Below are 25092 nucleotides of genomic sequence, written 5' to 3' on the forward strand. Positions count from 1 at the left end.
TTCCATTTTTACCCTGGGTTACAGGTCTTTGCTCACGAGCATGTCCAGGGCTCTCTGTATTGAGGTTTGCTACTCAGCACCGCTACTCAAGGAATCCTTCGGGCCCTCCACCTCTTGGGTACTGGTCCTGTCGGCGTGATCAATGTGTCCATTTCTTGTTCCTTGTCTGTTCCTGGCGTTCAATGGCAATACTTCTAGTATCTCCCCATTAAACGTGACGCCGGCCTTGGGAATACACAGTGGCATAGTGTTAAGAAAGGATGCACCTCTAACGACGTCACCAAGGAGTTGTTTAGGCAGGGGCTCTGGGAGGGAAATGGCCTGCTCTTGTGTGGTCTTCTCTCTAATCCTCAGCACAATGGCCAGGACTTAATGGTCTCAATAAACATTTGATAAATTTACTAAGGGAAGATCAGTATGGCTCACGCTATAGCCACAGATGGTTCTGGGAAGAAGTAAAGTACAGGCCAGGTGTGGAGAGATTAATGGGCTACAGAGTCGAGAGAAAGAACAAGTGGTCAGAGACAGGAAATTTCCATGGAGATAAGGAAGGAGTGAGAAGAAAGAAATTGAAGAATCTGGACAGAGCACGTTCCTATGGGGAAAAGGTAGAAGGAATCCTTTATCCCACCACCGAGGCTTGAATGGGCGGGGGGAGATGGGCTTCATCCGGCAAGCTGAGGGATCTGGCTAGAAGAATCCCAGCGCTAGGTATTTCTCAGTTACACAATGCTTCACGTGTGCTGAGAGCTTCGGAATGCCAAAGAGCCTGCTGGGGAATCGTTTTTAATATAAGTGGGCAATTGTTTCATGAAAAATTAAACTCAGCTCTCAAATCCGGGGCGGAAGTTTTTAGAGCCGGGCCTCTTCTCAACACGGCAAAGCTGAATCCTTCCTTCCTCTTCCTTAGGATGCTCATCTGCCACCGCGTCTGTGCCCAGATGACCCTTTCATCCTCATCCCATCCCTGAAGCCGACCCATAACAGGTACAAAGTGTTGACCCCTATGTGTTAACAGTGCCTGCCTACCACCTGGCTCTGAATATTTCTACCAGAATGTGAAGATGTCGGCAAAAGCCTTCAAGGCTCAAAAAAGTAGAACCTTGATAGCGGAACACCAGGTGGTGACAGTGCCACGGCCAACCCTCTGGGGCAAGAAGGCCCACAGGCCACTGTTGCGGCACCTCCAGTGACTGGTGGCTGGAGTTGCTTGCCATATCTTGACGTGAAATCTCATGACTATGAAATGATTTCTTACTAGAGCAATGAGATGGTTTCTGATTACTTAGTCCAAATCCATTTTAACTTGTAGCCAGCTGACTCTAGTAATTTGTTAATTAAATGACATAGGTATGTTTAAAAGTTAGATGGTGCATTTACGTGTTGTAATTTTGTACGCTCGGGGCCTTATACCTTCTGCCAGGAGTGGGGATGTGGCGGTGGGAAGTCCCTTCCCCCCTTTGTGCGTGGCGGGGATCAGTACCCCGCTGCTCTCCCGCGAACCGTCTACTCAACACGGCTGCCCACCCGAGCCCTCTATTTCTGTGGGTGCTCATGCTAACACTCGTCCCAGCAGCGCACAGGTGCCCACGAGGGCCACGACGAAGGTGATGGACGGGACCCTGGGTGTATCACTGGTGGGCCATGACTTCACCCCTGGAATGCTCTCCTCATGCTGAGAAAATAATCACAGAGCATATAGCTATACTCCTACTGTTTACACAAAATGCTACAAATAAGAGTTTTACAGTAACGGCAGTTGAAAGGATTTCACGCTAAAGCAAAAAGACAAAAAAAAAAAAGAGTCAATTCCTCTGCTGTATAAAATACTGAACTAGATGCTTTCTAGTCACAAAGAGGAAAACAGCATCAGAGGTTATCTTTAGTCTTAAGGAATCTGGATTCCAGTTAGAGAAACCGCACGGAAGAGGCACCTGGAAATCCTACATTTGCCACAGGAAGTGCCAAGTAAATGGCACATAAGGAACATCAGAAAATGGACTGTTCATGGTTCAGCTAATCCCTGAATGGCTGGATCTTTTGTTGTTGTTGTTTTTTCGGGTTTTTTTGGCCGTAACGCACGGCATGTGGGATCTTAGTTCCCCAACCAGGTGTCAAACTCGCACCTCTCCCCGGCAATGGAAGCACAGTGTCTTAACCACTAGACCACCAGGGAATTCCCAAATGGCTGGATCTTTGAGAAAAGCACAGGCCAGAAGGCGGTGTCCCACAGAGGGAGACAGAGCGTAAGACTCATCGGTGGAGTAGACGCTAGAAGAAAAAGACAAAGAAAAAAAAGACTGAGGCCAGTTTGGGTGACTTGAATGACAGTAACAAGAGGGACTTTGTCCTGCAGTGGGGGTTTAGGACAGGTTTAGAGCATGAAGGTGACGTGATGACATGATGGTTTCAATTACCTCGGTCACTTCATCTTTCTGTGCATTAACTAGTTCCTTTCCTTTCATAGTTTTGAATAATTTAAGGAAATATACTTTATAGAATGTATTCATTCCCCTAAGTCAGGGGTCCCAACCCCCAGGCCACGGACCAGTACCGGTCCATGGCTGGTTAGGAACTGGGCCACACAGCAGGAGGTGAGCAGTGGCGGGCGAGCGAGCGAAGCTTCATCTGTGTTTACAGTCGCTCCCCATCACCTGCATTACCACCTGAGCTCCGCCTCCTGTCAGATCAGTGGTGGCATCAGATTCTCATAGGAGCGTGAACCCTACTGTGAACTGCGCATGTGAGGGATTCTAGGTTGCGCTCTGCCTGATGATCTGAGGTGGAGATGAGGCAGTGATGCTAGCGCTGGGGAGTGGGTGCAAATACAGATTATCATTAGCAGAGAGGTTTGACTGCACAGGGACCATAATAAATCAACTGCTTTCAGACTCATATCAAAACCCTACCAGTGAGCGACAAGCGAAAACAAGCTCAGGGCTCCCACTGATTCTGCATTATAGTGAGTTGTATAATTATTTCATTATATGTTACACTGTAATAATAATAGAAATAAAGTGCACAATAAATGTAATGCGCTTGAATCATCCCAAAACCATCCCCCTCCCACACTGCCCCAGTCCATGGGAAAATTGTCCTCCATGAAACCGGTCCCTGGTACTAAAAAGGTTGGGGACCGCTGTCCTACATTATAGAAACTAATTATACTATCCCTTAAATGGCCTTTGAGTTCTCCTTGAGTCTTCTTTTCCCTCACTCCCCACGTTCACTAGCTGACCTGTTAGGTTTTATCTTCAGAATAAATCTCAATCCACCCCACCCCCCCGTTCTTGCATCTCCACTGTCCTCGTCTGATGTAAGCCAGCACCGCCAACTTCCTGGACGGCGGCAGCCTCCAAATTCATCTCCCTGCTTCCACTCTCCCACTTTTGACTTGGATAATTCATTCGCCATAAAGAGGCTGGAATGATCTTAAAACAAATCGGACGTGGTCAAAACCTACCAGAGCTTCCCATTACATGTAAAATAAAACGCTGATTCCTACCCACCTCTCTCTCTGCCTACCTTGGCCTCTGGCTGATTCTGGAACCTGCTGTGTTCTTTCCCGCCCCTGCTGATTACCATGCTGTTCCCTCTGCCAAGAATGCTGTTCCTTCTCGGCTGAGAACGCTCTTCCACCTGATCCTCACAGGGGCTCTTTCTTTCTCAAAACCAATCACTTCTTCAAATCACTTCCTCAAAGAAACATTCCCTAAATAACTAATTTAAGCAATAACCCAGTCAGTCTCTTTCCTGTCACCTGCTTTCATTACCCACTTATCCCTGATAAGATGCTTAGACACGATTCATATTCATGACACCCCGGAGTCAGATGGTCCCCACACCCCACCCATGGTCAGTACACCCTAGACTCTGGCTCCTATGGTAGCCAACAAGCTGGGTGGTTTTCACCAACTCTTTGTGCTAATGTTCCTTGGTTTCCTGATTGGCAAAACAAAAGGACTGGGATAGATACAAATCTAATGTTTCATTTAAGCCTAGCACTCTGTGGTTTCATGAATTAAACTGGGGTTGGTTTTATTTCATTCTTTTTTGCTGTTGCCCTTATTGCTATTTTGACAGAGGGAGACGGGGGAAAACACATAAAGAAAAGAAAAAAAGAGTAAAGGAAGAAAGGTGGGAGGCAACAAAGGAGAAAGAGAAGGTGGAGAGAGGGCGAGGGCTTTTTGGAAACCACTTCTTGGGGGAAATAAATCGTGCTGCTTTGTCCTGGCAAGAAGTAGCTATTTCAGGAAGAAAATAACCACTTCATAAATGGAGGTTTCAGCACTAGTTAACCTGAACTCTACTGCTGTCTCCTAAGGTGTTTCATCTGTTTACATAATCAGCTCAGATAGTGACCGAGGGCCTGAGCTCTGGAGAGTGGCAGACCGCAACTCTGTAAGGTCAATTTCAGTTCAGCCATCACTGTTTACAAGATGCCAGGCAGGTGAGAAGCATCTTCACCTCTGAGTGCAGGTCCTCTCACCTGTAAAATGGGGCTGATGCCAATCTCGGCATGGGGTCATTTTGAAGACTAAATAAGATCTGTAGTGGACTTCCCTGGTGGTGGAGTGCTTAAGAATTCGCCTGCCAATGCAGGGGACACGGGTTCGAGCCCTGGTCCGGGAAGATCCCACATGCAGCAGAGCAACTAAGCCCATGCGCCACAACTACTGAGCCTGCGCTCTAGAGCCCGCGAGCCACAACTACTGAAGCCCACGCACCACGACTACTGAAGCCCGCGTGCCTACAGCCTGTGCTCTGCAACAAAAGAAGCTACCACAGCGAGAAGCCCTCACACCACAACAAAGAGCAGCCCCCGCTCGCCGCAACTAGAGAAAACCTGTGCACAGCAACGAAGACTCAACGCAGCCAAAAATAAATAAATAAATAAATAAATAAATAAATTTAAAAACACACACGTAAGACGATTTTTTTTAAAAAAGATCTGTATGTAGAACACTGAGCACCTAAGGGCTTGATTATGGGCTGTTATTATTCAAACAGTACTGATACAGAACTTTTCAAAGCTTCTGCTTCTGAGGTTTACACGCGCTGCTACGTGTAAGCCAGAAACTGATCATCACCATCTTTACATCACTTTGTGAAGTTATAACAATGGTGTTATGCATCTAGGGTTTTACAAGTAGTCCCAATTTCACATATTTAACACATTCTCCTGCCAAGAACCAAATACTTTATTTCAAAAATAAAATTACACTTCAGAACATAATATGGTAACCAGAGCCGGACCTAAGCTCCCACAATAACAACCAGAAAACTGGACAAAATATATGAAGTAACTGTTTTCAGACACAGAAGGGGCTATAGTCCCTGAAAGAAGGGAAGCAAACTAGGAGGACCCCAGGCTGGGTCAGCTCTTGGCCTGGAGGCACTTTCTGAAATGTGGTGCTGGGAGGGGGACCCAAGCAGACCATGGTGGTCCTGCCGAGGCAAAGGCACCAGGAGTTCACGGAAGACGAGGTGCCTGGAAACACCAGAAAAATAAATGAAATGAAGAGCTATATAGCTATTATAAGCCAGTGGTGATGACAACTTACTAGGATATACTCAATCCAAAAGAAGACTGGAAAAGAAAAAAGCAACAAGGAAACAAATAATACATGCGAGATTTAAATCCAACTAAATTGGTAATTATTTAAGTGTAAATGGTCTAAATAGTCTAATTACAAGGCAGAGATCAGAGAATAGACATACCATGCAAACACTAATATCAAGAAAGCTCGAGTGATTATAACAATATTAGACAAAGTAGACGTCAGAACAAATATATTATTACCAGGACAGACTTCTCATCATGACAAAAGTGGTAGATTCATCAAGATGACATAACAATCATAATGTGTGTGTACTGGGAATTCCCTGGCGGTAAGTGGTTAGGGGTCCATGCTTCCACTGCAGGGGGCACAGGTTCGATCTCTGGCCGGGGGACTAAGATCCCAAAAGCTGCATGGTACAACCAAAAAACAAAAAAAACCTGTGTGTACCTATCACAGGAGATGCAACAATGCCTCTCCTAGGCACTTACCAAAGAGAAATGACAGCATTTGTTCACAACAAGACTTGATGAAAAATATCCATAGCAGCTTTACTCATAATTTCCCTGAACTGGAAACAACCCGATGTCCATGAAAAGTGAAGTGTGTTAATAAGTCCATACATTGGAATACTATTCAGCAATAAAAGAAACAAAAATCCCGACACAAGCAACATGATAATGAACCTCAAGGAAGAACATGGTGCTGAGGCAAAGGGGCCAGACCCAAAAGAGTGCATAGGATTTGATTCTATTGATAGGATGTTCTGGAAAAGGCAAATATAATCTATTGTGACTGGACGCAGAAGCAGATCAGTGGTTGCCTGGGGCTGGGATGAGCTATTTAGAAACGGGCAAGAGTGTACTTTTTAAAGTGATGGAAATGGTCCATATATGGATTGTGGTAACAGGTACACGGGTGCACACTTTTGTCAAAACTCAAACTCTATACTTAAATTGGATGTATTTTATTGTGAGTGTTTTATACCTCAATAAAATTGCTTTTTAAAAGAACAAAAGCATACAGCATATTTATCAGTAAACAAAGAAAAATTAAGTAACAACTGGATCCTTAGATATGTGGTATCTCACGAGAAGGAAATCAGGCATATTCTGAAAGAGAAAAGCTAAAAAGTAACAATAGAAGAAAAGGGCCCAAATCAATGTTCCCAATAAGCTATCCTATTTCAAGTTCTTTTCCATCACCAATTCTGAACCCACTTCTTGGTTTAAAAGTAGAAGCCACAAAACAAACCTAATTTCAATCTTCTGAAATAGTCATAGATTATATGGTAAGCAAATGAATTCTGAAAGAGCAAACTTTGAAGACAATGAATTAAAAAAAAAAAAATCAAAGCAGTGAAATATTTCCAGTAAGAAAAAAGAAAAAAAGATTTCTTTGGAGAGTAGGTGCATCTTACAAGGGAAGAAAGAATATGTGCTTCTTGAAGAAGCTGTCATAGTTGCTCTCATTGTGTTCTACTGTTATGAACAGTCTCTTTGAGGGACTAAAGCAATTCTCTCTGCCCCCAACTCCATCCACACTTTGCTGGGATTTTCTCTTGGAAACCAAATCACAAGAATCTTCTCTGTTCATCAGTGAGCAGAGTTGGGACAAAGCTCTGAACTCTAAGGCTGACCTAAAAGCATCATGCAGAACACAGAGCGGGTGTGACAATACTCTTCAGCAGACAGCCCACTGTGCAAAGCAAGCAAGTCACCTTAATTCCGAGATGCATGAACACAGTCATCGCCCTACACCCTCAGGCTCTTGCCTGAGCCTTTCTTTCACCTTCTGGCCTCAACTGAACCCAAGCACATGGTACCCTGCAAGCCCCTGTGCCTCCCATCCGCTTTTGTACCACAACACAATTCACTGCAAATCTATCCTCCCATCTTCAGATGACTTCTCACCACCTCCACTGCTGGCCGCTGGTCCCAAAGCCGGGATCATCTCTTGCTGAGCGCTGCAGCATCTCCTGCTTCTGGCTTCCACAGCACCTAGACGATGCTGCGTGAGCACTTGAGTCAGGGTGTGCCGCCCCAGTGCTCAAACTTTCCTGTGTCCCGTCCCAGGACCAGTAAAAGTGGAGATCCTCGTGATTGCCTAAAAAGCCTCGCCAACCACCCCCCACCTGTCTCGCGGTCCCTCGCACTCAGCCCCTTGGCTGCAGCCTCCTTGCTGTTCCTCCACCACGTGGTTCCAGTCTTAGGGTCTCTGCCCTGCTGAGCCCTCTGCCTGGACCCACTTCCCCCCAGTACACAGGGGCTCAGCCCTCACACCTCAACCGTCCCTTTATAAGTGGTGCCTTCTCCAAACACCCTATTTGAAACTGCCGCACACACCGGCAAGCCCTGCCCCCCTCTGGCCTCTACAGTTCTCCACAACATTTACTACTGTGCGGACAGTGTGTATTCGTTGGTCTGTCTCCCGCCCCCCCCCCCCAACCCCCCGGTAGAATGTTAGCTCCAGGGACTTCCCTGGTGGTCCAGTGGCTAAGTGCAGGGGGCCCGGGTTCGATCCCTGGTCAGGGAACTAGATCCCACATGCCACAACTAAGAGCTTGCATGCTGCAACTAAAAGATCCCGCGTGCCACAACTAAGACCCAGCGCAGCCAAATAAATAATTAAATAAATACATTAAACAAAGAATGTCAGCTCCATAGGGGCACCCATAGCAGTACTACTCACGGATGCACGGTACACAGTGAAAGTCACTGAATGAATGACGGAATTTTTAGTAGATTTCAAACAAAGCCCGAGAACCACCTCATAGCATATCTCTACATTTCCTGGTCTTGACTTTGACTAGAAGTAGGAATACTAAAATAAATCAAAGATAATGTATAAAACCCTCAGAAAAGGTATTTCCAAAAGAGCTAAAACCAGGGGATATTATGACAGTGCACTGCCACCTGGAATTTCAGGCATTTGGGGCTCCTAAAGTCCTAAAACCGCCCAATCATCCCTCTACTGTCAGTTCAAAACGCTGACAGTCAACTTTTCCAGTACAGGTGATATTTCCTAGGTCCTTAGAACTCTCCAGGAATATATATTAAGACCCCAGCTTTGCTAATATTGCTACAGCATGTAGTATTTTCCCTTAATTATGTGGACCCAGGCAACGAGACAGCTACAAAGTTGAGTCAGTTGCAGATGTTGGCTGATTGGCTAGACTTTCCTTTTGGCTAAGAGTGGTTTCCCCACACTTGCCGTGGGATCTAAACTCATGGCTCTGAAACATCACCAGTAGCCCCTTCCAAGAATTTTGGAGACTTCTGGGCAGTAGTAAACACTCCTTACAGCTGTCTGATACTGGCAAGCCAGAGGTCTGTGGGTTTCACATCCATCCTTTTGCAGAGTGAGCTGGTGGCAGGTGCAAAGTCCTCTGTGGCCTGACGCTGTTCTAGTCTCCCCTATGTGCCTTTTTGTTTAATAAGACATTTCCAGTGGAGCACTTAAAATATATTAGATTCTCAATGTCTCATTCAACAAAGCACATAAAGCAGAGACCTGTGCACTGCCCCCAAATTCTGGATTTTAGTATCATGATATATTAACTAGGAATTGTATAGTTTATATGTTTTTTTTAAAACAAACTCCAGCACTATTTACAATAGCCAAGACATGGAAGCAGCCTAAATGTCCGTCCACAGATGAATGGATAAAGATGATGTGGTATATATCAATATATACACAATGGTATATTATGCAGCCATAAAAAAGAATGAAATAATGCCATTTGCAGCTACATGGACGGACCTAGAGATTATCATACTAAGTGAAGTGAGTCAGACAGAGAAAGACAAATATTATATGATATCACTTATACGTGGAATCTAAAAAAATGATACAAATGAACTGATTTACAAAACAGAAATAGACTCACAGACATAGAAAACAAACTTATGGTTACCGAAGGAGAAAGGTGGGGAGGGATAAATTAGGAGTTTGGGATTAACAGATACACACCATTATATATAAAATAGATAAACAACAAGGACCTACTGTATGGCACAGGGAACTACTTTCAATATCTTGTAATAACCTATAATGGAAAAGAATCTGAAAAAGAATATATATATGTATAACTGAATCACTTTGCTGTACACCTGAAACTAACACAACGTTCTATCAACTATACTTCCATTAAAAAAAACCCCAGGGCTTCCCTGGTGGCGCAGTGGTTGAGAATCTGCCTGCTAATGCAGGGGACACGGGTTCGAGCCCTGGTCTGGGAAGATCCCACATGCCGCAGAGCAACTAGGCCCGTGAGCCACAACTACTGAGCCTGCGCGTCTGGAGCCTGTGCTCCGCAACAAGAGAGGCCGCGATAGTGAGAGGCCCGCGCACCGCGATGAAGAATGGCCCCCGCTTGCCGCAACTAGAGAAAAGCCCTCGCATAGAAACAAAGACCCAACACAGCCAAAAATAAATATAAATAAATAAATTTTTTTTAAAAAATTAAAAAAAAAAAAAAAACCCGATGCGTGCTCATTTCCCCACTAACTTTTCCTGGTGACAGACAGAAAATAGCAGTTGTGAAGTGCCTACCTCCTATTCAGGCTCTGCTTTTTGGGGGATGGGTAAACTTGGTCACATTATTTTAACTAGCATAGAAAACACTAGTGCTGTGTTTAGTACACAGGTGGCCATCACTGTCTTAAACCAATAGTAATTCCCATCAACCACGGGCTCAGAAGAGCTCAGGGAAAATTAAATAGCAACCACCTAAAAGATCAGAGAGAGCTGCCAGCCTGCAGATCAAGGGTCTGGTGGTCACAGGCCAGGGTTCCTATAGTTCTAGTGATTAGCAGATGTTAAAGGATTGTGCCATTCCAGTAAAAGTGTAGCTCTTCTGAATTTTTCTGGGAAGAGATAATCATGGCTGATCTTAGAACCTGAATGATGTCTTGTAAAAGGAAAACCAGCCCAAATAAACTGGTTTAAAATAAACAAAAAAGACAACTAAATTTCTCATAGGACTGGTTTAAGCCTTTTTACTCTCTTTGAAAGCTGCCACAATTTTCTCAGATGTCCCCAGTTTTCAGAGCCGCAGAGGCTGCGTGGCAGGGCAGGTGGCGTCTCCAACCCGGGGCGCCAATACCCAGGCTTGTGGGAGCCAACACAGATAAGGAGTCAGCCCAAAGGACTGCCTACCAGTGGGGTTTGGACTAACAGCCTTTCCCTCTTCTTCAGGGTCTTTCCTCTCTAGGCGGCATTTCTGTTTAGAGATGCAAGTTGAAAGTGCAGAATCTGGGTCCATCATTTCTGTGGGTTCCTCACCACCCGTTGCCTGTGGCTGCCTGGCCTCTCCAATTGAAAATCCAATTAGCTGTGCTTAGTCAAGTGTTTACCTCTGCTGTTTGAAAGTTTAAATGGATCTTTAACTCTTTCCCTCACTAGAAGTCTCCACAAAGGCATGGATAATTGATGCGGGGTTGAATGTGGCCTCAGGTTTTCTTCTCTTTTGGGGCTGGTGGCTCTCAGCTGGAGGAAGTTTTACACATCAGACAGGGGGGGACGGCGGCCGTCTGTGACTGTCAATCAGGGAGGCTGTTTGTCTGGGGAAGGCCCTGCACAGGGACACAAACAAACTCTTCCAAACAAAGGTGGAAACAAAAGAGAAAACGAAGCCTGAAGGGGGGTTCCCGGGTTAAGATTTCCCTCTCTATGACCACATGCAAAAGGGCTCGATGTTCTACCATTTAACTCTGGTCTTCAAGTCAGAAGTTGCACAGAGGTAAGTATTTGCAGATTTTAGCCATCTACCATGTTTTGAAGCACAAAGCACTGCGAGCAGTAATTTTATAATCATAAAATAGGCTGGTAACTTTGTTCCTTGAAACTGACAGAAAAGTAATCCTAAAATGTTTTCTTCTGTGTCGTTTATTTTTTTTTCAGTACTTCTGTGGTCCTGTATTTTGCATACAATTAATTACCAAATTAAAAAAAGAGGTCTCTATGTCATGTCTCTGTCCATCTTTCTTTCTACAGGCCTGCTCAGAAAATCCTTTTAAAAAGAACTTTGGGGCTTCCCTGGTGGCGGAGTGGTCGAGAATCTGCCTGCTAATGCAGGGGACACGGGTTCGAGCCCTGGTCTGGTAAGATCCCACATGCCGCAGAGCAACTAGGCCCGTGAGCCACAACTACTGAGCCTACGCATCTGGAGCCTGTGCTCCGCAACAAGAGGCCACGATAGTGAGGCCCGCGCACCGCAATGACGAGTGGTCCGCAGCTAGAGAAAGCCCTCGCACAGAAACGAAGACCCAACACAGCCAAAAATAAATAAATAAATAAATAAATAATTAAAAAACAAAAACAAAAAAAACTTTGTAAGGTAGCAATTTCTGTCTTTCCAATGTATCCTTTTTATAATGAAACGTACTTTTTTTTTCAAAGTCCATGGCAAGTATATTTCTTATGCCTTAGCCCCAAATGCCAAATATAATTTATGCATTCTTTCAACCCGAATGTTCTTTGAAATCATGCTAAATATGTTTGAGACCAACGTTAATAAATATTTAAGAAATCAAAGTGAAAAGTAAAAATCGAAAAGAAAAGGCACCAGACTGGAAAGAAAGGAGTAAATTTGTTTTTATTCAGAGACAGGATCTTACATGTAGAAAATCCTAAAGAACTCACACACATACACACATACACAAATCTACTAGAACTAATAAATTAGTTCAGCAAGATTGTAGGATACAAGATCACCATACAAAAACCAATTCTATTTCCATGTACTAGCAATGAACAACCAAAAATGAAATTAAAGAAACAATTTCATCCATAATAGCATCAAAAACATTAAAATAATTGTGAATAAATTTAAGAAGACACATAAGACTGAAAACTACAAAGCACTGCTGAGAGAAATTAGGGACGACGTAAACAACTGTAGAGACATTTCATTCATGGATTGGAAGACTTAATGTTGTTAAAATGACAGTTGTCTCCAAATCTATACATTCAACAAAATCCCTACCAAAATCTGAGTAGGATTTTTTTTTTTTTTTGGCAGAAATTGAAAAACTGATGCTAAAATTCATATGGAAATGCAAAGGATCCAGAAGAGCCAAAAACAATTTTGGAAAAAAAAAGAAAAAAGAATAAAGTGAGAAGATTTTTATTTCCTGATTTCAAAACTTACTATAAAGCTACAGTAATCAAGACAGTGTGGAATCAGCATAAGGACAGACATATACATCAACAGAACAAAACTAAGAGTCCAGAAATAAGTCCTTAAATTTATGGTCAATTAATTTTCAACAAAGGTGCCAAGACAATCCAATGGGGGAAGAAAACGTGTTTTTCTTCAAACAAAAAAACAAACTTTTTTCAGACAACTAGATAGCCACATGCAAAAAAAGATGAATTTAGACCCTTACCTCCCATTATAACTGACAACTCAAAAATCAAACAAAGACCTAAGAGCTAAAATGCTAAAACACTTCTAGAAGAAAAAGAGAAAAAAATCTTTGGGGAATTCAGTTAGGCAAAAAGTTCTTAGATAAGACACCAAAATTCATTCTAAAAATTTGTAAACTGGACTTCAAAATTAAAACCTTCTGTACTTCAAAAGTCACTATGAAGAAAATGAAAAAGAAGCCACTGACTGGGAGGAAGTATTTGTGAATTATACATATGATAAATAACATAAATAAAGACAATCAATTTTTTAAATGGGCATAAGATTTAAATAGACATTTCACCAAAGAAGATGTAAGAATGGCTAATCACCACAAACATGTCCAATATCACTAACTGTTAGGGAAATGCAAATCAAGACCCCAATGAAGCACCACTTCACACCCACTAGGAAGGCTGGAATCAAAGACAACAGCAAGTGTTGATGAGGCTATGGCAAACCTGGAACTCTCATAAAATGATGGTGAGAATGTAAATATAGTATAATTTACAAAGCAATTAGTGATTCCTTAGAAAGTTAAACATGAATTCACCATACAGCCCAGCAATTCCACTCCTAGTTACACACCTAGGAGAAATGAAAACATACATCCACACTTGTACGTGAATGTGAACACAGCAGCATCGTTTGTAATAGACCAAAAGTGGGAATAATTCAAATGTCCATCAACTGGCGAAGGGATAAACAAAATGTGGTCTATCCATGAAATGGAATATTATTCAGCAACAAAAGGGAACGAGAGACCGGAACACACAACGTGGATCAACCTCCAAAACCTGGTGTTAAATGAAAGAAGCCATATGCAAAAGACTAACAGTCTACAGCCTGTAAGATTCCACTCATATGAAATGTTCAGAAAAGGAAAATTATTATAGAGACAGAAAGCAGATTATTGGTTGCCTGGGGATGGGAGCAGGAAGTGACTACAAGTGGGCACAGGGTGTCTCTTTGAGACATGGAAATGTTTTAAAATTAGACTGTGGTGCTGGCTGCACAACTCAGAGTTTACTAAAACTCATCAAATTATACACTCAAAATGAGTGAATTTTATAACATGTAATATCATGCCTCGATAAACCTGTTTTTAAAAGAGTAAAAGTCGCAAAATTTTGTTTTGACCAAAACCATGTTTCAAAGACACCAATTCTCACACGAATTCAAAAAGATTAATATTCAGACTCTGGATTAAGCTCTGAAGTCAGTGTGAGAAAATGAAATGTCTTCCGTGGCAATAATGATGTGACGTCATAGTACTTTAACCATGATGTTCTTTATATATGAGAGGAACATTTGCATACTTTATGAATTAAGCATCTATTTTGGAGTCTCCTTATAATCGGAAACATCCTTCTCTAACAGGAGAGGGTATGCAGTCAGAGAAGTGAGTAGATGGTCAACAGACAGATGGAATTTATCAAATGTTATGTGCCCCACTTGCATATGATGAAATTATTTCAGTATATCACAGAAGAAAATGGTAGCAAAACATCTTAACCATACAAATTGATTTTAACTGACAAGTTGATTTTACTGTCTATTTGATAACCAGTATCCCTTTAAAACCATTCTTTCAATGAGCCAAACCCAGGACGTTTGTCAATATCTAAATGAGTAAGTTTTACTGACAGCAAATTAGGAATCAACTTCACTGATGTCCGTTAAGACGTATGATTTCTATGTAAGGATGAGGAAGATAAAGGCAGCTGTCAGTTACTTAACCTTTTTTATTCTGGAAACCGGCAATTAAAAACAAAGAAGTTAAGCATTGATCCTGCTCTGTTAGTCTTCTATTGCTGTGTAACAAATATCCACAAACTCAGTGACTTAAAAACAACACTAATAAATACCTCCTAGCTCTGGAGGTCAGAAGTCCTGGCTGGCTCTGCTGGGTTTTCTGCTTAGGAGCTCACAAAGCCAGAATCAAGGTGCTGGCAACCTGGGTTCTTATCTAGAGGCTCCAGGGAGGAATCTGCTCCCAAACTCATTCATGCTGTTGGCAGAATGCAGTTCCGAGGGCTGTAGGACTGAGGTCCCTGTTCCCTTGCTGCCTGCCAAGGAGGAGGGGTCACCCTCAGCTCCTCGACAACACTCACAATCCTTCTCATGGGGCCCCCTCCACCTGCAAAGTCGGCAAGGGTGCGTCCCACCTTTCTCCTGCTTCAATCTCTCTGACTTCTGCTGCCGGCCTGAGGACATTCTCTGCTTTTAAAGGGCTGATGTAAGCAAATTCAACCCACCCAGAACACAACCTTAATTATATCTGCACAATCTCTTTCAGCGGGTTACCCCTGGGAGTAACACCTGGAGGCTTTTAAAAGTCACGGGAGAATTTCTCCCAACCGCACCTGACTGTCTTTACAGGCAAATATATAGCTCAAGTGGATGAGTAAAAGCAGTCAACGTGGAAGGAATGGCATGATTAGCAAACTCACCGCTTCCTAACTTCCTAATAAAATAATCGATTTATGCAGAGATCGTCAGTGAAAATGAAACGAACGGCAGATGACAGCTGAATGAGGAGCCGGAGAGCTGACCGCACCTGAGCCCACTTTAGAGAAGTGACGGCAGAGCGGCACCTACGTGTCACGTGCCTCTTGCTACAAAGTCCGAACCTAACACGCTAATCCAGCTGTTGGAGCTGGCTTTCAGTTCACAGGAAATTTAGGAAGCAGAAGTGCAATTTAAATGACACCACGAAAAAGCAAACAGAGAAATCCAGAATGTGGAACACTCTACAGCCGGCCCAGTTTCTTCAATACGTCAATTACCTGGGGGTGGGGGTGGGCTGGGGGACTGTTCTGGATTAATGGGATGTTATTACCAATTACAATACAAGAACAATATTTGGATCCTGATTCAAAAAACACAAGAGTAAAAGGACATTTTAAAGTTAATCAGAAAAACCTGAATATGGACTCAGTATTAAAGTAAGAATCATCATTTTCATTGGTTGGCATAAAGGTCTTAAGGTTGTATGAGAAAACATTCAGATTTTTTAGAGATGCACATAGGGCTGAAATGCTACGAGGGGTTTGCTAATTGCTTTAAAATATTCCGGCAACCACAAAAAGAGAGGATGGACAAAGCAGGTACACAAAATTTTGAAACATATCGAATCTGGGTGATGTATATGCATGGGGGCTCATTGTTCTGGTCCATTTTCACCCAGGACTAAAAATTTTTATAATAAACGATTTCATTTAAGAGATTTCATTCATTGAGCATCTGCTGAGAATCAATCACTGCGTTCAGGGCTTCGCATCCATTTCCTGCTGGATCCTCACTACGGCCTCATGAAGCAGGTACCATTTGTATCCCCACTTTTATAGCTAAGAATATGAAACAACGACGAGTGTGGGGTGTAGCCGACAGGCCTGCCAATTGCCCGCCACCCCAGCGAAGCCTCAGAGGCCAAGTAAATGAAAGATTTCTACATTTTTTGTTTCACAAAGCAGTTTGACAAGTCGGCTGCAGCCCGCGTTGGAGGGTGATCCCCCAAACCACGCGCCAACCGCAGCATAGGGGATGCTGGAAGGTTCGGAAGGAGACAAAAGGAGGAGACAGGTAGAGGGTGAAAGAGAAACAGAGGGACCACAGAAAAGCAACAAGGTGGAAACACAGGGAGACAGTCACGGAAAGGGGCGGAGGGAAGAGATGGGGAGACAGTGGGGAAGAGGGATGTGCTTGAAGGGGGATGTCACAGACCTAGAGAGTCAGACAAAGCTACTGCAACCTTGGTCCACCTTCCACTCTGCCCCACCCCTCACACCAACCAGAAAACGGGAACCCCTCGGAGCAAAGGAGAGACCAGACACGTTCAGTATACAGCTCTGTCCACGTGTAGTTACAGATCCGTGTCAGGCACGATTACCCTGTCCTCTCTCCCCATCCCCCAGCCCCCATCCTGTGACCTTCTCCCCAGCCAGCTCACCAGCTCCAAGGTCAGAGTCAGGAGTAAGGGAAGGAGGAGTTATTTATTTATCTAAACCATGTTTCAGTTTAACGGCCTAATTGAGATAAAAGTCACAGACCCTCAGTGCCCAGCAAAGCTGTTCTCAGTGGGGGAAAATCTGTGAGGCTGAAGTTAATAGCACAAGGGCCACGTTAATGACACTAGGGGGTTCAGATCAGAGGCTCCTGGAGGCGGCTTCAGGTGACGGTTTAATCACAACGGAAAAAACAGCTCTGGGGCTTGCAACGTGTGACTGGGGGGGTGGGGGGAGTGGGGATGGCAGAAAGGGGTTACAGGAGGGAGAGTGGGGAGCAGAAAACACAAAGGAAGACAGAATCCTCAATGCATTTCAGAGACTGGAACTAGAGCTGCAGGGGAGGGCAGGCCTGTCACACACACACCCCCCCCCAGGGCATGTTAATAACACGGAACCACTTGCTCAAATTACACGTTAAAAAACACCTTCTTCTCCTAGTGGCGTTATTCATGAGAGCCAAAAACTGGAAACAGTCGGCGGATGAATGGATAAATGAAATGTGGCATAGCCATACGTGGGAATATTATCAGGTACAGAAAGGCAGGCAGTACTGATACCCACGCTACAACGTAGATGAACCCTGAAAACATTATGTTGAGAGAAGCCAGATGCAAAAGGCCACGTGTTATATGATGCCGTTTTTTTTTTAACATCTTTATTGGAGTATAATTGCTTTACAATGGTGTGTTAGTTTCTGCTTTATAACAAAGTGAATCAGTTATACATATGTCCCCATATCTCTTCCCTCTTGCGTCTCCCTCCCTCCCACCGTCCCTATCCCACCCTCTAGGTGGTCACAAAGCACCGAGCTGATCTCCCTGCGCTATGCGGCTGCTTCCCACTAGCTATCTGTTTTACGTTTGGTAGTGTATATATGTCCATGCCACTCTCTCACTTTGTCCCAGGTTACCCTTCCCCCTCCCCATATCCTCAAGTCCACTCTCTAGTAGGTCTGCATCTTTATTCCTGTCTTGCCCCTAGGTTCTTCTGTCCTTTTTCTTTTTTTTTTTTTAGATTCTATATATATGTGTTAGCATACGGTATTTGTTTTTCTCTTTCTGACCTACTTCACTCTGTATGACAGTCTCTAGGTCCATCCACCTCACTACAAATAACTCACTTTTTTTTTTTTTTAAACCTCGGCTTTATTTATTTATTTATTTTTGGCTGTGCTGGGTCTTCGGTTCCTGCGAGGGCTTTCTCTAGTTGCAGCAAGTGGGGGCCACTCTTCATCGCGGTGCGGGGACCGCTCTTCATCGCGGTGCGCGGACCGCTCTTCATCGCGGTGCGCGGGCCTTTCACTATCGCGGCCCCTCCCGTTGCGGGGCACAGGCTCCAGACGCGCAGGCTCAGTAGTTGTGGCTCACGGGCCCAGCTGCTCCGTGGCATGTGGGATCTTCCCAGACCAGGGCTCGAACCCGTGTCCCCTGCATTAGCAGGCAGATTCTCAACCACTGCGCCACCAGGGAAGTCCCAAATAACTCACTTTTGTTCCTTTTTATGGCTGAGTAATATTCCATTGTATATATGTGCCACATCTTCTTTATCCATTCATCTGTTGATGGACACTTAGGTTGCTTCCATGTCCTGGCTATTGTAAATAGAGCTGCAATAAACATTTTGGTACATGACTCTTTTTGAATTACGGTTTTCTCAGGGTACATGCCCAGTAGTGGGATTGCTGGGTCGTATGGTAGTTCTATTTTTAGTTTTTTAAGGAACCTCCATACTGTTCTCCACAGTGGCTGTACCAATTTACATTCCCACCAAGACTGCAAGAGGGTTCCCTTTTCTCCACACCCTCTCCAGCATTTATTGTTTGTAGATTTTTTGATGATGGCCATTCTGACCGGTGTGAGATGACATCTCACTGTAGTTTTGATTTGCATTTCTCTAATGATTAATGATGTTGAGCATTCTTTCATGTGTTTGTTGGCAATCTGTATATCTTCTTCGGAGAAATGTCTATTTAGGTCTTCTGCCCATTTTTGGATTGGGTTGTTTGTTTTTTTGATATTGAGCTTCATGAGTTGCTTGTATGTTTTGGAGATTAATCCTTTGTCAGTTGCTTCATTTGCAAATATTTTCTCCCATTCTGAGGGTTGTCTTTTCGTCTTGTTTATGGTTTCCTTTGCTGTGCAAAAGCTTTTAAGTTTCATTAGGTCCCATTTGTTTATTTTTGTTTTTATTTCCATTTCTCTAGGAGCTGGGTCAAAAAGGATCTTGCTGTGATTTATGTCATACAGTGTTCTGCCTATGTTTTCCTCTAAGAGTTTGATGGTGTCTGGCCTTACATTTAGGTCTTTAATCCATTTTGAGTTTATTTTTGTGTATGGTGTTAGGGAGTGTTCTAATTTCATTCTTTTACATGTAGCTGTCCAGTTTTCCTAGCACCACTTATTGAAGAGGCTGTCTTTTCTCCATTGTATATTCTTGTCTCCTTTATCAAAGATAAGGTGACCATATGTGTGTGGGTTTATCTCTGGGCTTTCTATCCTGTTCCATTGATCTATATTTCTGTTTTTGTGCCAGTACCATACTGGCTTGATTACTGTAGCTTTGTAGTATAGTCTGAAGTCAGAGAGCCTGATTTCTCCAGCTCCGTTTTTCTTTCTCAAGATTGCTTTGGCTATTCAGGGTCTTTTGTGTTTCCATACAAATTGTGAAATTTTTTGTTCTAGTTCTGTGAAAAATGCCAGTGGTAGTTTCATAGGGATTGCATTGAATCTGTAGATTGCTTTGGGTAGTATAGTCATTTTCACAATGTTGATTCTTCCAATCCAAGAACATGGTATATCTCTCCATCTGTTTGTATCATCTTTAATTTCTTTCATCAGTGTCTTATAATTTTCTGCATACAGGTCTTCTGTCTCCTTAGGTAGGTTTATTCCTAGATATTTTATTCTTTTTGTTGCAGTGGTAAATGGGAGTGTTTTCTTAATTTCACTTTCAGATTTTTCATCATTAGTGTCTAGGAATGCAAGAGATTTCTGTGCATTAATTTCGTATCCTGCTACTTTACCAAATTCATTGATTAGCTCTAGGAGTTTTCTGGTAGCATCTTTAGGATTCTCTATGTATAGTATCACGTCACCTGCAAACAGTGACAGCTTTACTTCTTCTTTTCCGATTTGGATTCCTTTTATTTCTTTTTCTTCTCTGATTGCTGTGGCTAAAACTTCCAAAACTATGTTTAATAATAGTGGTGAGAGTGGGCAACCTTATCTTGTTCCTGATCTTAGAGGAAATGGTTTCAGTTTTTCGCCATTGAGGACGATGTTGGCTGTGGGTTTGTCATATATGGCCTTTATTATGTTGAGGAAAGTTCCCTCTATGCCTACTTTCTGGAGGGTTTTTATCATAAATGGGTGTTGAATTTTGTCAAAAGCTTTCTCTGCATCTATTGAGATGATTGTATGGTTTTTCTCCTTCAATTTGTTAATATGGTGTTATCACATTAATTGATTTGCGTATATTGAAGAATCCTTACATTCCTGGGATAAACCCCACTTGATCATGGTGTATGATCCTTTTAATGTTCTGTTGGATTCTGTTTGCTAGTATTTTGTTGAGGATTTTTGCATCTATGTTCATCAGTGATATTGGCCTGTAGTTTTCTTTCTTTGTGACATCTTTGTCTGGTTTTGGTATCAGGGTGATGGTGGTCTTGTAGAATGAGTCCCTCTGCTATATTTTGGAAGAGTTTGAGAAGGATAGGTGTTAGCTCTTCTTATGATGCCGTTTATGTGGCGTGTCCAACACGGGCAAATCCACAGAGGCAGAAATTAGATTAGTGGTACTTAGGGGTTGGGGGGAGAGGGAGAATGGAAAGGGACTGCTGATGGGCGTGGAGTATCTTTCTGGGGTGTTGAAAATGTTCTGTGACAAGAGTTGTTGACGGTCACACAACTCTGAATGCACGAGAACCCACTGAACTGTATATTCGAAATGGGTGAATTTTATGCGATCTCAAATATATCTCAACAAAGCTGTAAAACATTTTTAAAAATTTGAGTAACCAATAAAGAATTTCTTTTTTGCCTTCCCTCTCAAAGATACGGAGTTTCTCAATCTTGTTATCAGGCTAGTTTTATTTTCTGCTTTTCAGTACAAAATCAGAAGCAAAGGAGAGCATTTATATAGATGGCAGGTAACCAAACACCATGGAAGCAATGAGAAGCAGCAATAAAGGATGAGATGAAAGCCAAATCTGTTCCCCCACCAAATCCTGATGCTCAGGATGAAACGTTTCCATGTGGTTAAGGGCTCTCCCCACGTCGTCCTCAGAACGGACGGGCTACTCTTCATCTGCTTCTCCAGAGCACGCCAGCTGCCTTTTGACCACTGTATTTTGTGGGTTATCACAGAAGCCACATCTACAGAAGACTGCCTTCATAGACAGCTACTTTGTGACAAAAAGTGGTTCACAAACTTCCAAAGACTTTCCGCACTGGTTTCTGCTTTCCTTGCACAAAGGAGATCACTGTAATTCTTTCTAAAAAAAACAAAAAATCTCTCCAGTTTTTACTGGGTGACTTTCTACAGTATGTTACAGTCATGGTTTTCTTTCCAAGAGCCTTTAAAGAATTATCAGAGAAGGAGAACGTCAGATCAGAACAAGTCACTTCATCAACCTGGGTCTACACCTCCTTACCTGTACATGGAAGGGTGACCCAGAATTATCTCTAAGAATATTCAGTCTCAAAGGGATCAGTCAGCCTGTATCTATGGAAATTTTTTTTTTCTTTTTTTGCTGTGCTGTGTAGCATGCGGGAATCTTAGTTCCCCAACCAGGGAGCAAACCCATGCCCCTTGCAGTGGAAGCGCAGAGTCTTAACAACTGGACCACCAGGAAAGTCCCAGCCTGTGTCTATGAATCATGGAAACAGAACTACATGCAGAAGCAGAGTTCCAGGAAACTTTAAGAAGACTTTAATTTCTTGAAATTTTAACAGAGTAATCCTCTAGTATTAAGTTAATTAAAAAACTCAGACACAGTTCCTCCGCAAACCTTCTCTGAGCAGTTGTGGGAGGCAAACAAGATGCAAAGAGACGAAAAGAGCTTCCTGGTCTCTTGTATTCAGCTATGCTGATTTCATGGAAAAACTCTAGCATGATCTGCTTATTACATCACTGTGGGCAAGTTAACAATAGAGCCAGATGACAGGCCAAATGATGAATCCTAGCCTCAAGAACAAAAGATTGTTTAGGAAATTTCTGGACAGTGGGAACTGATTTTGGGGAATGGGAAAAAAAACAAACAAACAGGTGGACAACAGCTTCTCATCTAACCTGGCCGACAGTCACCTTTAAACAAACTGCCAGTCTTTCAGAAGGCAGGTGAGAATACAGTGTCTCATTTCTTTGTGGGTCTTGAAATTCCCACTACAGCAATTCCTGTCCAGTCCTAATTCCTCTAGGGCACTAACTGCGGTCACCACAGAGCACTCCTACACAACCACACATCTGCATAGGCTGAGACCAGCGCTGGCCAGAGGTGGGCATGGGTCCATGAGATCTGTGTACACAACAGGGGGAGTCCTGGTCACCGGCTAAGTAGAGATTCCAAATGGAGCCACAGGAATAAGGGAAATTGATGTGGAACTGACAATAGTGAGCAGCAAACAAAACCCATAAACCCATGAGAACTGATCAAGTAAGCCAGTCCCACACTTTGGAAGCAGACACAAGAGCAGGGTGAGGTTTACGAAGACACATGCCAACCCCCTGTGATCAAGGAACGTACAAGATCAGTGAGAGAAGCTGAGGACCTCAGACGCGGGTCCAAAGAGAGCTTCTTTCTGGTTTCCAAGTACCCAATCCTTTGATTTGGGGAACCTCCCAAACTGTCTTAAAACCTACAGCCAAACTAGTCTGTTTTCCAATAGCTTACTTACAAGAGATATTACTAGGAACATAAGTAATCATTTAGTATGTTATTAATTACATGCAATATCTTTCATCCCCAGCTTGAGCTATAAAGCATGTAACAGCATTAGGGGCTGCATTTATACATTATTGTGGCACCACCCGATACCACGACTGGAATTACAGTTTGCCAAACAAACAAGCAGGCTTACCAATTTTCTGATTAAAAATCTTGTTGAAAGTGACTTCATGTCTCTCCTCGAGATACTTCTGCATCACGCTCCGGATACTAAAAGAGAAGAGTGACATGTTTTTAACAATGACAGCCTCCATCCCTAGAATGGAAGATACATGGATGTCTTCATTCAAGGATATTGGCTTGATGAACTTGATTTTGGTATTCATTTCACAATGTATGTGTATATCACATCATCACATTGTATACTTTAAATATAAATAATTTCATTTGTCAGTTATACCTCAATAAAAAATATGCCCAAAAAAAGGATACTGGCTTGACGAGAGATGCCTCTTATTGACACCCATGATTGCATAAACAGCTGACTAAATTTAAAGCTGGAAACACCACAGCTCCAGCTAGTACCCTCTTCCCATGACTCAGGGCCAATCTTACATGTAGAGACTTGACTATGAAAAATAACTTAAGGACTTTGGGGAAGCTTTCCCTCAACACCACCACTTTACAAAAATATTAAAAGCGTACACACACATGACAAATTCTGCTAATCGATGAATGAGTTTCTTTCTAAAGCAAAAGCAAATGTTCCCTGGATATATTAATATTCAAAAAATCACACTTCTATACATCAATGATAAACCACGATAAAACATAATTAGAAGGAAGATTTCACTTACGCCAGAATAAGAAACATCAAATGCCTTGAAATAAATCTTTTAAAATATGTGCAGGAATGTTACAGGGAAAAATTACAAATTGTACTGAGAGACAGTAAAGATCTTAATACGTGGAAAGATAGACCACAGTTAGGAATGGAAAGATTTAATACTGCAGAAACCCAAAGTCTACCCAGATTCATCTATAAACTCAATACAATTCCCGTCAATATTCCAATAGGATTTTTCATAGAACGCAGAAACAGATAAGCTCTTTATAAAGTGTATGCAAAACAACACAGGCTCAAGAATAGCCAAGACATTTCTGAAGAAAAAGAATGATGATAAAAGGGTTTATTATGAAGCTAAAATAATTAAAACAGGATAAACAAATTGACCAATGAAATGGAACAGAAAGCATATAAACTGACCCACACATACATGGAACCTTGATACATAATAGAAGTGGCAAGGCAGAAAAATGGGGAAAGGAGGGACTATTCAATAAGTGAACCCCCAAAGCGATTATCCAAATGGAAAAAGTAGAAATTAAATCTCTATCATCCACTGATGGGCAACAATTTGGCATTATCCCTTCCTTTTTGAAACTAATTGAGGTATAATTTACATGTAATTAAATGCACATTTAAGTGTACTGTTAAATGAGTTTTTCACATATCATACTCTTCTAATCAAGATATCAAATATTTCTATCACCCCAAAAGATGCTCCTTTGCAATCAACCTCCCCAAATTCTAGGATCTGAGCAACTACTGATCTCCTTTCTGTTAATAAAGATGACTTGCTGTAGTTCTGGAATTTTATATAAATAATACAACATGTTGTCTTTTGTGTCTGGCTTCTTTCCCTCGGCATAAACAAGCTTCATCCATATTGTTGTGTGCATAAGTATCCAGTTCCTTCTTATTGCCAAGTAGTATGTCATTGTATGAATATTCTACCATTTGTTTATTTGTTCATCTGTTGATAGACATTTGGGTTGTTTCCAGTTTGGGGTTATTACAAATAAAGCTGCTTTAAACATCTGTGTATACGTCTTTTTATGGGCATGTGTTTTCATTTTTCATGGGTAAATATCTAGAGGTGAAACTGCTGGTCATATGGTGAGTTATATTGAACACTATGAGAAACTGCTGAACCATATTCCAAACTGGGTGTAGGATTTTACATTCCCACCAACAATATATGATAGTTCCAGTTGCCAATACTTCGGTTGTCAATATTTTTACTTCTAGCCACTCTGTTGGGTGTGTAATAGTATTTCATTTTGATTTGTACTTTAATTTGCATTTCCCTGATTAATAATATTTTCTCCCACTCTGAACCTTGCCTCTTCATTTCCTTCATGAAGTCCTTCTAAAAGAAC

At 42.4% G+C, this 25092-nt stretch overlaps 1 protein-coding gene across 3 annotated transcripts in view; it reads right to left on the reverse strand.

The window, feature by feature from the left end:
- The window catches only part of LOC132347661 (beta-adrenergic receptor kinase 2), a 121268-nt gene that overhangs the window by 74998 nt on the left and 21178 nt on the right, over positions 1–25092 (reverse strand). For all 3 annotated transcript variants that reach the window (XM_059894386.1, XM_059894387.1, XM_059894388.1), the window contains exon 2: positions 23063–23139. In XM_059894386.1, coding sequence (XP_059750369.1) covers positions 23063–23139 — 77 coding nt within the window. The remainder of the gene's footprint in view (positions 1–23062; positions 23140–25092) is intronic.

This window comes from Balaenoptera ricei, chromosome 14 (genome assembly GCF_028023285.1).
Source record: "Balaenoptera ricei isolate mBalRic1 chromosome 14, mBalRic1.hap2, whole genome shotgun sequence".
Taxonomy (NCBI): domain Eukaryota; kingdom Metazoa; phylum Chordata; class Mammalia; order Artiodactyla; family Balaenopteridae; genus Balaenoptera; species Balaenoptera ricei.